The sequence below is a fragment of the Triturus cristatus genome, chromosome 3_2 (genome assembly GCF_964204655.1).
Source record: "Triturus cristatus chromosome 3_2, aTriCri1.1, whole genome shotgun sequence".
Lineage (NCBI taxonomy): Eukaryota > Metazoa > Chordata > Amphibia > Caudata > Salamandridae > Triturus > Triturus cristatus.
In genome coordinates this window covers 1080368499-1080386697 of record NC_140584.1, presented here as the reverse complement: position 1 = coordinate 1080386697, position 18199 = coordinate 1080368499, and the positions used below count along the sequence as shown (strand labels likewise).

Sequence of the window (18199 nt, the reverse complement as noted above, 5' to 3'; positions counted from 1 at the left end):
CAAATCCATTGTGCTACATATAGTTTTTGACCAGATAGTTGGCCCTGGAATGCCTCAAAGAAGTTTCTAACCCAGCCTCAGCTAATCTATCCTTAGCTCTTTCGAATTGTTAGTAGAGTTAGTTATAGTTTAAAAAGACAATACATTCATGATGCTGCCCAAGAATCGGGGAGGGTGGGGGGTACCAAACATATAATAAACAGAGGAGACCTAGAGCTAATATTTACAGGTCCTGCACCCATGCTCAAGAATAACTTGATTGATCACAGAGGTGTGCAGTTCCTAGGGTCAGAGAAGGGGAGGTCTTTTCCATTAGTGCCCTCACACACCCCGAAGGATGTCATGCTTCATCATTGGGTGTGCTCCTCGTCGGGCAGGCGTTGCAATGCCCGACGGGCACCCGCGGAGGGGCTCTTTGGCGGAACTCTTTTGGTGATAAAGCTGGTGGGGGAGTGCGGGTTTGTGGGCTGAGTAGTGCAGTGAGAATGAAGAGTAAAATAGGTCTAGGAGAACCTTAACATATTATGTTAATTATCATGGGACACTAGCCTAACTAAAAGAATGGGCCCTAACTGAATATTATGATCCTATAGGGCTGGTGCGGTGCATAAGGTGAACATGTTTGGTGCCCACTAGCCCCTAACGGGTCAAGTGGCACTTCATCAGGACCAAAGTATATAGAAAAGGTACTCAAGCACTATAGCATTGCTGGTTTACCATTTAGCCAAATAATACCCAGACGCGAATAATGCCCCGGGTCAGCGTGTCCCGAGGTGAAAGACCTAAAGGGAGGGGGGAGATAAAAACAACAAAAAGAGAAGAATAATCTAATTAGACATGGCAGTTACATACAGCTATAATAAGCAATAGGTGTGGTGTGATAAGCGAGACAAGTACAAGGGGGAAGTAACTGAGGTTGAGCGTACTTGAGTAGTGTCAGCGAACGTGGAGGCTATATTATTAAAAACTCACAGTGCCTACATGCATCAACTAGGCGGGTAAACATGATTCGTGTGCAACAATAAAAAGAGGCAAATTAGCGTCTTACCTCACAATGCCTTTGGTTGTCAGTAAGACCGGGGTGCAGGATATTTGTGGCAATGAGACTAAGCTTATGAAGTCAGGCGCCATTCATACTTCATGGTGCCTCTGAGCTATTGTTGAGGCTCTTGTGAGTGATCAAGACTAAGAAGCAGCATTAAAGTAATACTCACTTTCCCATGATAAGCTGGGTATGTCGCGGCTCGTTTCCATACAAACAGACCAACACTCATACATACTGACATTAGTGCATCACGGACGAAAATTGAGCAATAACGGTGCTGGCCAACCAATTTATTGTAAAAAATGGTAATACACCATCTATAATGAAAGGAAGTGCCTAAAAGTATATTGGCGTGAAGTATTACAGTAACGTGACCAGTGAGGGACTGCGCCGATGATGCTAGAGGCACTGTCATGTATGAGCCGATGTCCCCCCTACCGATTATGGTTAAAGGGCGACGGGGGTGGCAGATCAATGCTCTGATCTGCAATGTAAAAGCGCCCATCATTAATATGCTGTGTTAATGTTGCCGGAATGTAGAGGAGGACACTCTGTGGTATAGCAGCGGTGCAGCATAGATCCATATGTGCGGTAGGTCTACAGAGCTGTTTGCTTTGATCCTACCCTTACTCCAGGCCATGTGCTGAATTCTCCCGGGTCTGGGGACTAAGTAACTTCCTTGTGGCAAGTAACATCGTAAACCGTTAGAGTGCTGATTGGGGCGGCCATATTGGGAATTAATTTTACTGGTTACGAGGGTGACAGCGTCAGGACCAAGATTGTCGGAGTCGCCACATATGTTGCTGTGCAATACTCGTGGTGCATAATGTGTTGCGGTGGTACTTAGTTAAGGAAAAATAAATAAAAATCAATATAAATAGAAAGGTGGGGGTGACAAGATTGCCTAATTGGTCACACAGCCTTATTGATAATGGCGGAATGGTACTGGTAATGGAATGGTACTGGTGTGATGTGAACTAATGGCTCTGTTAGGCCCTAATTCAACAAACGGAGTGGATCAAAGGTGCCCTGATATGGCTGGGGGATCCTGTGTCTGTATCTTTATGTGGTAAAGGACCAAGGTGGGATGGAATTCTAAGGGAGCTTACTCTCGTTGCCACAAATATCCTGCATCTTGGTCTTACTGACGACCAAAGGCATTCTGAGGTACAATGCGAATTTGCCTGTTTTTACTGTTACACGCAAATCACATTTACCCGTCTAGTTGAAGCACTTAGGCACCGTGAGTTTTTAATAATATAGCCTCCACGCTCGCTGACACTGCTCATGTACGCTCAACCTCAGTTACTTCCCTCTCGTACTTGTAGATAGTCTCACTTGTCACACCACACCTCTGGCTGATTATAGCTGTATGTAACTGCCATGTCTAATTAGATTATGCTTCTCTTTTTGTTGTTTTTATCTCCCCCCCTTTAGATCTTCCACTTCGGGCAATCTGACCCGGGCCATTATGCGCATCTGGTTATTATTTGCTATAGTGCTTGAGTACCTTTTCTATATACTTTGGTCTTGATGATGGGCCACTTGACCCGCTAGGGGCTACTGGGCACAAAACATTTTGCCCTTATGCGCCACACCAGCCCTATAGGATAATAATATCGAGTTAGGGCCCATTCTTTTAGTTAGGCTAGTTTCCTGTGATAATAAACATAATATGTTAGGGTTCTCCTAGACCTATTTTACTCTTCACTCTCACTGCCCTACCCAGCCCACACACCCGCACTCACCCACCGGCTTCATCACCGAAAGATTTCCGCCAAAGAGCCCCTTCGCGGGTGCCTGTCGGGGATTGCAGCACCGGCCCGATGAGGAGCACGCCCAACGATGAAGCATGACATCCTTCGGGGGGTGTGAGGGCACTATTGGAAAGGACCTCCCCTTCCCCGATCCTGGGTACCAAAAATAGCCATGTATTATTGGGCATGCATGCTACAAAATATGGCAATCTTGATTACGGGAAGCACACACATGCTTAGTTCAGCAGAAACGCCTTCAATTTATGAACTTGTAATGGTGGAGAAAGCTAAAGGTTTGTCATTAAAAAATCTGGAACCTAATTACTACAAAAAAAACAAAATTCAAGGTCCTGCTAGGGGCATTTTGAGTATGGCGACAATGCAAAAAGAAAATACATTTACCCAAATATAATTATTATACGCCATTATGGGGGACACCGATGCTACTGGTGATATTGCACGACACAAACTGGTTGCAGAAAGGAATCCTATGGTCTTAGGAGACTTACAAGGTAGCGCTGAGGAAATTTCATACTTTGAAACGTAGAACCATGAGAGACTTTATGGCAAAACAAATTGTGGAGGCAGACAACTCTCCAAGGGAGATCTTTAGGATAGTGGAGAGCTTCATTAAATCTCAGGCTCTAAAAAGTACGGTCCCTCCGTCTCTCACACTCTGTGAGGAACTGGCTTCTTTCTTCCACAATAAAATTATGACCATCTATTCAACTTTTCCTACTACGGATAAACTGGACGTGGCGTTAGACTTCACTTCGGATAAATGGTCAGACTTTCGCCGGTTTGAGAAGGAAGCATCCTTGAAGGAATTAATGAAAGTCAAGTCCGGCTGCCCTTCTGACCCTTGCCCGGCCAGAGTTCTTAAACTTCTAGCCCCTATAGTAAACAACACCTTAAACACTCTTTGGAACACCTCTCTGGAAACTGGAGTTTTTCCAACTGACTGGAAAAAAGCCTTTGTTCGACCTATCCTCAAAAAAGAGGATGCGGACCCGGCAGAGTTGAAAAACTTCAGACCTATCTCTCTGCTACCGGCCCCAGCAAACATTTTGGAAAAAGAGGTCCAGAGGCAGCTCTCGGACTTTCTTGAATCCAATAACCACCTTCATGACTCCCAGTCAGGCTTCAGGGCAGGGTATAGCACTGAAACGGCTCTCCTAGAGGTGGCAGTGTCAATACGTGAAACGATGGATACTGGAAACTGCGCAATGCTCGTGCTGTTAGATCTCTCGGCGGCATTTGACACGGTCTCCCATAAGATCCTTCTGAACAGGCTTCACCTTTTAGGAGTTACAGGGACCGTGTTACGCTGGTTTCAGTCGTTTCTGGAAGACAGATCACAACAGGTCTTTCTAGACCCCCACGTCTCCAGCTCCAGGGCAATGTTACAAGGGGTCCCACAGGGCTCGGCTCTTAGCCCGTCACTTTTCAATGTGTATCTTGCCCCTCTAGCTTCTATTGTGGAAAAATCGGGTGTCCGTGTTGTCTCATACGCAGACGACACACAACTTATTTTTTCCTTCAAAGAACTAAGCAAGAATGCTTTCACGAGTTTCAGGCAGTGTCTTCTGAATATTTCATCTTGGATGACAGATAACTGCCTGAAACTTAACACCGACAAAACTGAGATTTTATTTTTTAATCAGCCCCTCCCGCCTCAAACCGAGCTTTGGTGGCCAGTAGAACTAAATCCTCCTCCAATTCCGGTCAACTCGGCCAGGAATTTGGGTTTTTGGTTTGACACCCAACTGTCGGGCAAGGCCCAAAATATCGCACATCTCCTCTCAGTGCTTCTGGAAACTGAAGGCATTGCGTAGATGTCTTCACTTCCTTCCTATGAACTGTAGGAAGATGGTGGTCTATGCTCTCATCACCTCTCAGCTTGACTACGCCAACAGCCTCTTCATTGGTCTCCCTGACTATCTCATGAGGAGACTTCAGCGGATTCAAAATGCAGCAGCCAGGCTCATTAGAAATGTGCCCCTACGTTATCACATCACCCCCGATCTGCATGATCTACACTGGCTCCCCGTGAGGAAGAGAGTTATGTTCAAGGTTTTGGTTTTAGCACACAAAGCTTTAAGAGGGGTGGGTCCTCTCTATTTGAAGCGAAGACTACAGAAATACCAGAACGCCAGAACACTTAGATCCAACAATCTTAACCTCCTGGTTCCTCCTCGCTTCAAAAAAGCAAGGATGGGAGGGCGTGCTTTTTCCGTAAGAATGGCGACCTTGTGGAATACAATGCCCAATGACCTGCGGCAGATAGGGGCGGAACTGCCTTTTAGGAAGGCCCTTAAAACTTGGTTATTTGGCCTTCCTTAATGACAATCTCGCCCTTTAGTCTTTCTCTCTGACCCCCCTCATTGGATGGATGCTAGCGCCGGGACACCTCCGTTGGAGGTAGCTGTTGCGCTCTATAAATATTAATAATAATAATAATAATAATGGTTGGGAGGTCTATTTTCTGGAGAATATATATGTTCATTTGGGGATCTTCCGGAGAAATTTGGGATTAGCAATCAGTTCTTAAAATATCTCCAGATTCTGGATTTTATGAATAATTTGGCAAAGACCTCTGGGCCAATGGCTCAGATGCCTATTATCGAGGAAATTGATAAGAGAGCTATGATTGGTATTATTTATGACCTATTGATGCAAAACCTACCAGATTATTTAAATTCTAGGCTAGGTTGGGGACAGAGGGCTCGATACGTCAAGAAACCTTGAATATCAGTGACAAGGTATTATTAACAGCTGGCCTAAAGAGTCAACACTTTAAAATTTTGTTTGATCTGTATTTTACACCAGAGAAATTGTTCTAATGGGGCAGGAGAGATGATGATCGCTGCCATCGATGTGGGGATCCAGGCGCTGAAAAATCATTCACATGTATTATCTTTGTCCGAGATTAGGGCTCTTTTTTCAGATATGGGTAAATTGTTAGAACAAATTACTGGAGCTAAATAATACTCAATACTATTTTGGTAGTATTAAGAGTAGTAGAGCACTCAGTGGGAAACGAGTTGGCAAAAAAGATGGCTAAATGTTATTTATCGCTATGGCAATGGCACAGATGTGCATTGCTACAAGCTGGCTTAACCCAGAGCATCCCACTTTTCATGAGTGAAGATCTAGATTCTTGGCCATTTATAGTTTGGAAACAAAGCTGTATGAGTGTAAGGGGCGAAAAGCTCAGAAATGGGGGATCCAAATTTTATCTATAGATAATGCAGTTTTAATAGTAAGGTAACTAATGTTGTCTTTTACTGCTCTAACGTTATTGTATGTTAATCATGCCATGAGTTTATTTTTTAAATGACCCTTTCTCTGATAAAGAAAGCTTTTCCCCCTTCGCTCTTTCTCGATTTTTAAACTTGTAGCAAAGCCCTTGAATCATTAGGTATGCATAAGCACTTTATCTTTGATCCTTACTGTATTGCACTCATCTGTGTTTTGTATGGCTAATTTGCACAATTTCCTTTTTCTAGGTGTATAATGTTCAACTGAATGATCGATCAGCTGTTATGTTTGTTTTGTTTATCATGAGTTAATAATGAAATTGTTGAGGCACTGGACCTCAGATGTATGCTCCTTTTATGTTTTGTTTTAAAATGTACATAAAAAGAAAAAAAGAATGGAGAGTTAGTTAGGTCTTCCCTATTCTTGGTTCCACAAACAAGCCAGGACAGACCACACAAATGGATTGATCATTTCTGCACACAAGCAGATTGTAGTCTCTTAGAGACTTGAGAAGGTGCAATTTCAAATGGAGCCACGCACACCATTAGAGATAAAGGCATGCTGGAAAGCGTATAAAGCTACACTGGCCGTAAGAAAGCAGGTAATTAGGGTAGAAGCTTGTGAGGCCCCTACTGATTACAGGTGAAGTTATAAAGACCAGCAATGTTTTTGGAAGGTGATAAATTCTCCCCACTTTGCCGATGATTGCTCACCTGAAATGGAGTATTCTATTCCACCTGAAACTTCGGTTAACCATGCTAAGGCTGTTTACTCATTCAATTTGTTGACTCTTGGGGGAGTACTTCTAGTAGGCATAGAGAGGTTAACAAAATAAGTTGTATTCAGATCTCCAAGTTGAAATGCGGAATAGAAAGGAGCATCAGTTATAAGGCACCAGGCCCTGATGAGGTCCCACTGGACATTATTAGGGGAGTGTTCAACTTTGGTCACTTTTACTAACAAATGTGTCTAGGGCAGCAATTATACATAGTCAGCCCTTTTCATGGTCCAGGACAACCATAATCCCAACTTTTAAAAAAGGAGCAAGGAATGATCCGACTTGTTATCATCCTTTCTCCCTTCTGGACTGTTCCGTAACAATTTTGGGGAGAGTGTTGTTGAATAGACTAGAGGCTTGGGTGGAGGAGAGAGGATTATTGTCAGATGTCCAGTACGGAATTAAAAACGGGGTTGGTACTGTAGAACAATCCCTAAATCTCTATTTGTTCATTAGTATGTATCTGCAAAGAAGTCTCCTGTCTGTCTGGCATTTATGGACCTTACTTCAGCAATGGTTTTAGAAAAAATTGCGGTGACTGATGTTAGTGTTGGGGATTGAGGGGCAGATGGTCAGCTTACTGAGGAAAATGCACAAGGAAGTTTCTGCTAGGGTCCGCTATGGTCAAAATGGGGAAACCTCTGAATCAATCTATCTAAATCGGGCATGCTCCAAGGGTGCATACTATAAACATTAATTAGAGAAGTTTCTATTACAGTAAGAACGGGATTTCCCCCAAATTGACAGATGACCAATCCCTGTATTGCTTTATACAGACGATGCAGTATTGTTGACCAGGAACACAAACGGGTTGCAAACATTATTTGATTTTATTTAATTTTATAATGAGAAATCTAGGATTATCAACTAATTTATCTAAATCATATGTTATGAGATGGGTCCCAAAAATCTCACAACCGAGGGTCCACCATATTAATGGCACCAGATTGAGTACCGTAATAACTTTGAACTATTTGGAAATCATATTTATTAACTTTCTAGCATGGGAGAATGCAACTAAGGTTAGAAAATAACAGTTTAGTAGAGCAATTGAAACAGTCTTTAGATTTGTGGCTAAATTGGGCCAAACATCTCTGCGCCAGAAGCTGAAACTGTACATGTCTAAATGTATTTCAGAGAAGTCCTATGGAGCAGAGGTTACTGCTGTGTAATTCAGAGGATGGAAAATGACTTCTCAGCGCTGTTGTTGGAAGTCCCAAAGTCCAGTTCTGTTTTTACGTGCCACGAGCAGCTTGGGGTACCATATGTAAAGAATGTTTTAAAGATTAAGTCATTGCTCTTATGGATTGCGAAATAGGTGAAACTAGAGGCGAGTTCAACTCGAGCAACAGTGAAGGGCCCCCTGCTCACCTGGACCAACATAAAAGAGGACGACACCATCAAAATCATGAACACCATCCATTCCGGCTCTCCATCAGACCCATGCCCACACAACATCTTCAACAAAGCCAGCACCACCATCGCACCCCATCTCCGCAAAGCCTTCAACATCTCCTTCGAGACCGTGACCTTTCCGGAAAGCTGGAAGCACGCCGAGATCAACGCCTTACTCAAAAAACCCAAGGGTGAGCCCAAGGACCTCAAGAACTTCCGACCCATCTCCCTGCTCCCGTTCCCGGCGAAGGTCATCGAGAAGACCATCAACAGACAACTGCCCCGCTACCTAGAGAAGAACAGCATCCTGGATCCATAACAGTACAGGTTCCGCAGCAACCACAGAGCCGAAACTGCCCTCATCGCTGCCACCGATGACATCAGAATCCTACTGGACACCGGCAAAACCGCGGCCCTCATCCACCTTCGACACTGTCTGCCACCGCACCCTACGCACACGCCTCCACAACGCAGGGATCCGAGACAAAGCACTGGACTAGACCACCTCCTTCCTCTCTGGCAGCACCCAGAGTGTCCGCCTCCCCCCGTTTCGATCCGAAGCCACGAGATCATCTGCGGCGTACCCCAAGGATCATCCCTCAGTCCGACATTGTTCAAAATCTACATGGCACCACTCACTCACGTCGCCCGACTGCATGACCTCAACATCATCTCCTACGCCGACGAAACCCAGCTGATCCTCTCCCTCACCAAGGACCGCCAAAACCAACCTTCACAAAGGAATGAAAGCCGTCGCTGAGTGGATGAAGAACAGCTGTCTGAAGCTGAACTCAGACAAGATGGAAGTCCTCATCCTTGGCTCCACCCCCTTGGCTTGGGACGACTCCTGGTGGCCGACCGCACTGGGAGCAGCACCAACACCCACCGACCACGCACGCAACCTAGGGTTCATCCTCGACTCAACACTCTCCATGACCATGCAAGTCAACGCCGTCTCGTCCTACTGCTTCAACACCATCCGCATGCTCCGCAAGATCTACAGGTGGATCCCCACCGAAACAAGAAGAACGGTCACCCAGGCCCTCGTCAGCAGCAGGCTGGACTACGGTAACTCCCTCTACGCAGGAGCCTTGGCCAAACTCCTGAAACGACTCCAACGCATACAGAACGCCTTCGCACGCTTGATCATCGACATCCCTCGCCGCAGCCACATCACACCCCACCTGAAAGACCTGCACTGGCTACCCATCAACAAGAGGATCACCTTCAAGCTCCTTACCCACGCTAACAAAGCACTCCACAATACTGGACCGGCATACCTTAACAGACGTCTCACCTTCTACCCACTGAACCGCCAGCTTTGCTCCGCCGACCTCGCCCTCGCCACCGTCCCCCGCATCCGAAGAGCAACCACCGGCGGCAGATCGTTCTCCCACCTCGCTCCCAAAACCTGGAACACCCTCCCCATCCTCCTACGGCAGACCCAGGACCTACTTACCTTCAGGAGGCTACTCAAGCGCTATTTGAGCAGTAGCAGTACCCCTCCCCCCAGCGCCTTCAGACCCTCGCGGTGAGTAGTGCGCTTTACAAATGTTATGATTGATTGATTGATTGATTGATTGATTGATTGATTGATTGATTGATTGATTGACACTGTCAGACCAGTCTCAGGAGGGTGATGTGAGGTACTTTTGCAAGATACTAGAGGGTGAGGTGATGGGTAGTGGGGTTAACACCTGTGATGGGCTGTCTGACTCAATTGCTGGAGAGCATGTGATCAGTCCCTGTTTTCTAGAGATCTCCAATCCTAGGGAGTTTGCACTGGAGGCAGACCTTTTGGTTGATTTCAGAGCATCAAAGAAGCTTTTGGGAGTGATCCTAAAGGAGGTGGCTCAGGTTTTCCCAACCAATTGAGGTAGGGGAGGATTGTAGTGACCCAGATAGGTCCCAGTGTAGTGGGATGGGTGAGGGGGTCCCATATCCTGTCTCTGAGTAGAGGTGGGCTGATACCCAGAGTGCCCGAAACCCAGTCCCAGGGCCTTGCTGGTTCCATGAGTGAGCACCAGGAGGAGGTCCAGTACTGAGAGGCAATCCTTGGGGAGGAGGACCACCGTGAGGGATGGCAGCCATGTATCTGGATTTCGGTATGGAGGGCCATCAGGGCCGCAGCTTTTGTCTTGCTTGTGAATGGAGCAGGAGGCTGGAGACATGCCTCTGCTCGAGTAGCCCCGATCTTGGGCCCTGCCTGAGGGGATAAGAGGAGCAGCCATGGAAGTTGTGGGGGTGCTGTGAAATAGCCCAGGAACCGCTCTGCTCCAGGTATGGGTCTCAGTGGGCGACTGATTGTTGAGCCAGGAAAGCTGCGTTGGCCAGCAGTTGCACTGCGCGAACACGGGCAGCTGCCTTGGCTGACTCCAATGCTGGAGAGCCCAAACAGGGCCTCCAGCTTGAGTTTGCCGTGTGTGCCCCCGGTGTTGGTACATACCAGGGGAGGGGAGCGAGTGGCGCCTTTGTCCTTGCCTGCCCGGTCCCGGAAAGCTATACTTGCATACCTTTTACGCAGCATTCGCTTAATTCCCATTCCCGAGGGTCCATAACTATAATGTACTTATGTGCTTTTTCAGCATAAAGTAAATTACCGTACACAGCTTGATAGTAGTGCACAAATTCTGTGCCCTAGGATTTCACTATGATTATGATGAACAATGTGTCTCCTAACCTAACAGCCTGCATTTCATGCCCTTAGGTCATTGTTCATGCTGTTTTATACCTTGTAAAGATAGAATAACGAGTATTATCTCAGGACCTGCATACTATGTACAGTGATGGTGTAGGGTGGTTTTTCTATGATGTGTGCAACATATAAGTATTTACTTTAGTGCACTAACTGTGAGGATTATGGCAATTGCCTAGTTAGCAAAGTGATTTATGATTTATGTGATTGTGGTCTATGTGTTATATACCATACATGAGATTTTTATATAACCCTGTGTGGAGTCTTTTTTGTGGTGTATTTGTTGTGTCACTAGTATGTGTGTGTGTATTGCGTAAACACCTTACACATTGCCTCTGGGATAAGCCTGACTGCTCATGCCAAGCTACCAAGGGGGTGAGCCGGGGTTATGGGTGTGTAACTCCCTTACCCTGACTAGAGTGGTGGGTTCATCCTGGCTTCAGTGCATACCCTAACCAACCAGGAACCCCAACAAATATATACTTCTAGCAATTTGTTTCTTTATAATATTTTCAGTTATATATCTTTAATAATATATTAATATTATTTATAATTAAAAACGATAAAAAATATGTGAAATATATTTGATCAGTTTCTAATTTAGAAGGAATTGTGAAGAATTCAGTTAAGTGCTGGATTTTCCTGACTGATCAACTCAAATTTCTTTTTAATTGACCTTTTTCCATTCTCTATGTTACAGAAATCCGTGAGGCCTTCCGAGTGCTAGATCGAGATGGGAATGGCTTCATATCCAAGCAAGAGCTGGGCATGGCGATGCGCTCTTTGGGGTACATGCCGAGTGAAGTAGAATTGGCTATTATAATGCAACGACTCGATATGGACGGTAAGAAGCAACACACAGAGAACAATGTATTAATAATGATGTAAAACATAGTTTATGTGTTCATGACCTCCTGAGCAGTAAATAAAAACATCAGCCCAAAAGCCAATCTATGCTACAAACTTACAAAATAACATACTGTAGAGAAGAGTATCTCTGAAGGTAAGTCAGTCAACTCTTATGCTAAAGTAAGCCATTTACAGATTGCAATAAATCATCTTACAAATCCGTTGTTACTAATAGTAAGGGAGAGCCTAAACCTTAAAATGCTAATTACCTAGGACTCTAGGAATTCTTCTACCATTGTTGGATTCACATTATCAACTGGACGTCAAGGGGAGGCTGTAGGGCTCTAGATTGGCCAAAAAGTTCGAACAATTTTTGATATCTCATGTACAAGAGACAGTAAAGTTTGGCAAATTTACTGTGTTTCGGAATCGATAAAGAAGGGTGACCAGGGGTCTTGAAAGTTATTATAATATTGGTAAAATACGCTATGTATATTAGTTGATTGATGTATCAAAAGACATTATCGCTTTCGTAACATCTAAGATCTATTTAATAATCGATCCACAGGAGAGATCAATGTTAGAAACAAAGCCAGAAAAGAATACATGTATTTTGGGGGCGTGTGATGAAGACCACTAAAGAATGCAGACTGATGCATAAAAGGCAATAACTAGCACCTAACCAGAGCAAAGAAAATGTAATGCTTCCCCTGAAAGGAGTTATCAGGTTAAAAAAGCACCAAATTAAGGGGTAAGGGAAGAATTATTTTTAATGATAGACAAGGTGTCGCACAAGACACGAGGGAGAGATATTTTCCAGTCTAAGGAAAACAACAGCTGAGCGGGGGAGATGGGCCAAGTTTTACAGTGAGCTTAAATCATCAAAGAAAAAATTGAACTTCTGTATGCAATGTATAGTATCTTCGATCTGCCCTGTTTCCTTACATTCCCTTACTTTGTGATCGTTGCCTTCCTTGTGTCATTGAAACACCTGCAAAGCCCAGAAGCGACTTCAGTTAGGACTCTTGGAACCAATGCAATGGTGAAGCGGGCGGGTGCACCCGCTGCGGGCACTACAGGACCCTAAGTCGATTTGTGCTAAAGCCAGCTGTGCATCCATCTTCCAAGATCGGTACATTCAGGACAATTCGAACTGGGTGACAGTAATAACTTTTATTTACAGCTCTTAGAAATGGTAGAAATGTGATGTGCTGTTCTATATGAAGATATCCTTCTTTGAACCAACAATACCAACTTTATGGACTTCCCCTCATCTTTTTCTTCCAAACTGTGTACTCTGTTAGGTATTTGGTGATAAGCTTTAATAGCTTGGCTCCAGACACTAGAAGCTACAGATCTGTACAACATCAGCATCAGGTGCGGCTGGCATGACTCGTGTGGGTCGCGATGAGGACGGGGTCGCACGGGAAGGGGGGAGTTATTTATTTTAAAAAACAATAAATCCAACTTACCATCTCCTCTGATCCCGCGTCGCGTCACGTCTCCTCTCTCCTCTCACTTTTCCATACAGGAAGCAGGCAACCTCACTCTCCTCCCCTAAGCCAATCACAACGCTGCCATTTGTGATTGGCTAGGACGCCGACATGACAGGCATCTATGGGGAGGCCATTTTCTCTGTGTAGGCTGTTTGAGAAATGTAAGGCTGCCCGGGGGGGGGGTTGCGCAGCGGCCCGCCCCCTTGAGGGCGGCCGCCTTAGTGCCACAGGAAGGCACAGGGTGGGAGGTCGTGTCCCTGGGCTTGACCTAGGGAGACCCCAGTCAGGTAGCTGCTTCCGGCGGGGAGGAGCCAAGGGGGGGGGTACATATTCGGTCCCCGCCCTCTCCTCGCCCTCTTGTCCGCTCGTTTGCCTTGCCGGTCGTCCGAGTCCCTCGCCGCCGTCTGCGTTGGGGACAGCGAGGTTAGTGTGAATTGTATCGCGCCAAGCGCCTGGATGACGTACTCCGGCGCTGCGCTGTGGCACCGGGTTGCACGAGTGGATGTGGCACTTCAGCTTGGCCTGCCGACTTCGGTGCGGGGACCAGTGTTAGCACATCGGTGAGTCTGTTGCGACTAGTGTAGCACCCCCTACAAATGAATTTGTCTCGCGCTGCTCGGGTCATAATGCGAATGGGGGTAGCTCAGTTGGTAGAGCTCTTCGATTGCGTGTGGAAGGCCCCGGCAGGGCCAGATTTAAGGCATCGCAGCGAGTCCTGGCTTCTTGGGGGCTCCGAGTTTGTAAGTTAGTATTCCTTTTGAAGCACCGGATGCTGCGTTTCTTTCTTTCCGCGGCAATGAGCAAGCCTCACATAATTGTCAAGATTACTGGTGTGATTAATTATCTTCCTGGAGAGCGAGCAGGATTTTGGATAGTTGGGGGGTTTGACTTCTGTGAAGTTCGTGCAGAGGGTTAATACGCCTACTGCAAAGAACGTGTGCCAAGTATATAACAGAGTGCGTATGATGTAAATAGGTCAGCTGGTTACTATTTGCAAAGGAGGCCTCCTTTTGTTACTCGCAATTTATATTAGTCCTAATACTCAACAGTGAGCTACACACGTTCGTATAGAACTGCAGATACACCGCAAAGCGTACATTATTTGAACATTGATTAAGGTTGCAAATGGGTGCGCCCATTTTAAAAAGGTGACCCTCCCCCCCCCCCCCACGCCAAGATGCGGCGATGGCGCAGGATTGTCAAGGGCTCTGAGCGCTGGAGGGGGAGTGTGAGTGCAGGCCCATTGAGCGCGGGTGCTACATCGGTGCAGGTTCGAGTGCTTTTGTTGTAGGCCCCTTGCGTAGTTAGCAGTGGCACCATTGGGAATAACCCGCGCTGCCCTGACGCCGTTGCTAGCAGCGGCTGTGTCTGCGCAAACATGCCTGTGAGTAACCGCGTGAGCCGGGATCTTACTGAGATGGCGCCAGAAGGGCTCCTGGGCCTTGCACTTTTATGGAAGTGACGGGGGTCAAGTTTGAGAGTGGAAGAAGCGTTCGGAGGACTATAGGAGAGAAGGGGCAGGACTGCGGCAGTCCATGAGTAGGCCTCTATCCGCCCTGTGTTCTTTAGTTCATCTCTGGGTTGTCATTATCCTTAACGATCCGCACCGGGCTGTCCAGCAGACTGCTTTTCTTGCTGGTCTGTTTTAGATCCGGGTAGTGTGCACGGCTGTTGCAAGCTCATGTGATGGACTCCGATGTCCATCGTAGGTAGTGTTTATGAACGAGAGCGTTCACTAGTCTTGTAGAAGTGTGCCATATTGACATCGTCCCTATAACTTAAGGTGGAATATGCATGTGTCCTACATATTCGGGGGCTCTACAAATTGGTTTGCACACGGCAGGCGGAGAATGACACAGGGCCGCCCTTATAATTGTAATTGTTTGGAACGCGATAGCGTGTGGATGTTGTCACAATCCTTATGTGAATCTCCTGAAATTAGTTATTTAGGCATATTGTTTTGAGGTGGGGCGGCCTGTTGCGCACGTGGAGCGTGGTCTCTGGGTGGCGGGCCGTGAGCAGCGCTGGCGGTCCCACACATCCGGGTGCCAGGGCCCTCCCGCGCGGGGGTGGTAGTGGATAACGACCTGAGCGCGGGTTACCACCCGGGGGGGGGGGGCGGCCCCCGAGGCAGGGCTCTGCTGGGTTAGCGTGGGGCTCCACTCGCACTCCACTTTTGGTTCGTATTCAGACAATCCATGCCTACCACTTACGCTGGGGTGAGTCGCATTGTATGGGGCCGGCTAGTAGTGGAGGACTTTTTGTTCCTCAGCCTATACTAGGCTAGAGTTGTAAATGCTCAAAAAACCCATAAGAAAAAGAAGACCTCTGATGTAATATACAAGATTATTCCGTATCGAAGCCCCTTTTTTGTACAGGAGGGTGTGGTGCCCCCGAAATGTGCCCTCTCGAATGATGTCTCGTCTGCACTGGAGTATGGTTAATAGTATAATTCCCTGTGTTATTAAGGTTATTGGTCCAAAGTGAAACCATATTGCTAAGCCGGAGGTTAGGAGAAGGGCTGCATTGGCTCCTGTGAGGGGTCAAGGGCTTGGGTCTACTATATGATAGGCGTGTGCTTGGTGTGCCATTAGACGTTTTCTTGTAAATAGAGGCTTAATAGAAGGACGAAGACGTAAGCCTGGATTATGGCCACTGCAATTTCTAGGAGTGTTAGCAAGAACAGGACAATTATTGTAATACAGAGATGGCTGGCATTAGGAGCATCGGGGCCAAAACGGCTGTGGAGATTAAGTGAATAAGCAATTGGCCTGCTGTTAGGTAGGGCGGTGCACCGGGGCCCAGCGCACCAAGTGCTTGTCTTGGGGGGTGCCGGGTTTGGAAGTTTATTTCGCTTCTTGAAGCACCGGATGCTCCGTTCACCCCCGCGGCGATTCCAGGCCTCACATAAATATCAGGACAAGGCGTGTGATTCTTTCTTCCTGGAGAGCGAGCAGGATTTGTATAGTTGAGGTTTTGACTTCGGTGAAGTTCGTGCAGAGGGTTAATTTGCCTGCTGCATAGAACGTGTGCCAAGTAGATTACAGAGTGCGTATGATGTAAATAGGTCAGCAGGTCACTGTTTTCAAAAGAGGCATCCTTTGGTTATTTGCAAAGCATACATTATTAGAACATTGATTATTGTGGCAAAACAGGTAATTGGGCCAGAACGCGACTCTGAGCATGTGATTTTCTGCACTAAACATCCTTTAACTATATTGCCTACCAGTAGGGATGACATGAGACTCATACACCTTGAGTCCTTTGGCTTAGGTAACATTTGTGATACACCGATTCACACGCATATGAATTATTGTCTCTGCGTAATGTGTGTGCGATGCAAAGTGTTCGGACACTCTACAAGGGTAGGAGTGTCGCTATATACTAATTCAATGCAGCTGAGTGTGGTTAGGGAGACTTGGTCACTGTTAAAGGGGGCTAGTGAGAGAATGCGTGGTGAAGGTGGCGTTGGGGGTGCCAACAAACAGGGTTGCACAAGGCGCCACCAACACCTAGGCCGGCCCCGGGTTTTACCCCCGGCACCTCCAGTTCTATCCGGTTGAGGGGGGGACCTCGCCTGGCTTGGGCGCCCCTCCTGTCCGCGTGCCTTGCAGTCCAGGTGCCGGGGCTCGCCATGAGCGCATTTCATCCATATATCCAGCAGCATTGTGTGCGTGGATGCGGGCACCAGTTATGGATAATTTTAATCAGTCTAAGCAGCTTGGGCTGTGGAAACGTGCTAGCGCTGGACGCGGGTTTCTGAGCAGCGGCCCGTGCACAGGCACACATTCATTTACAAATTAAAAACTGGTGAATAGCGAAAACAGTCCAGGAGCTTGGCTTTTGCCTGGTCTCAGCGCGGTTTCTCCTGCGGTCGGGACAATGCAGTGATAAAGTGTAGTTTGGTAGACTGTTGTAATGGAGATGCAACTTCTAAGTGACTGATTAGGATTTACAGTCTCATCATTCCGGAACAATTACATGCACATCGGAGCTACAGTTGTTGCTTAAGTTACGGAGGCAACTATCCAAACAAAAAAAAAAAAAAAAAAAAAACTGGGGCCGCACTTGCCACTCCCGGGCCCAATAGAGGGGCTTGTTGTAGGTAGTGCCCGTGTGTAGTAAATATAGGGATGAGATGACGTGCGCAGGATGTCAGGTCGCTGGAGTCAGGTTTAACGTTTCAACACCTTTGCGTTCACATACTTCTAATGAAATGTATTTCTCAATGTGCATAGATTCACGCCATGAATGGTGATCAGTCAGGTTCGCAGTAAATGTTGTAAATAGACCTGGTGAAGCAATGATCTGCCTGACCTTGCCTGGGTCACCAGTAATGACTACGGCTCTCACTGTTGGTAATGCACATCCTTCTCGGGATGGGCTCGGGGCCCGTAGGTATCCCATGCGCCTTCTGATTCTAATATTATTTACACTGCAAGGGCTTGGGAGTGTAAAACTTTAGTAAGTTTGGCTAGTAGTGTTGGTGACCCGGCCTTACCATGCCTGATCGGAGGCATTTTTCAAGAGGATATGCCTGTTAGCCACAATGATGTCGCATTATCCTATGCACCATAGAGGCTTAGTCTAGCCATTATTGATGTGAGATGGGAGGTTGATTGGGAGTATTCCTGCCTCAGCGGTTCTGGGGGGGGGCCTGGTTGCAATGCTTTGTTGCAATGGCAAATTAGGCCGAGTGGACTTGGAACGCATAGTGTTGAGTGAGTGTTAGTGTCACCTGGTCGTTCTTGGCCTCCTGAGGGTAGGAAGACCTAGCGGCAAGGAACAGCTAGGGTTGTTTTCGTGTGCTTCAGTGATCCACAAAAAAAAAAAAAAAAAAAAAAAAAAAAAAAAACGGGGCCCTGGCTCACACGGTAGTGGGCAAAGATCACTCACGCCACAGGTGCTGAGGCCTGGCGTTGG

General features: G+C 46.7%; 1 protein-coding gene across 1 annotated transcript in view; it reads left to right on the top strand.

Annotated features, from left to right (window-relative positions):
- Window positions 1–18199, top strand: part of CALN1 (calneuron 1) — a 1196285-nt gene that overhangs the window by 418266 nt on the left and 759820 nt on the right. The window contains exon 2 of the mRNA XM_085649815.1: window positions 11632–11775. Within this exon, the coding sequence (XP_085505941.1) occupies window positions 11632–11775 (144 nt within the window). The remainder of the gene's footprint in view (window positions 1–11631; window positions 11776–18199) is intronic.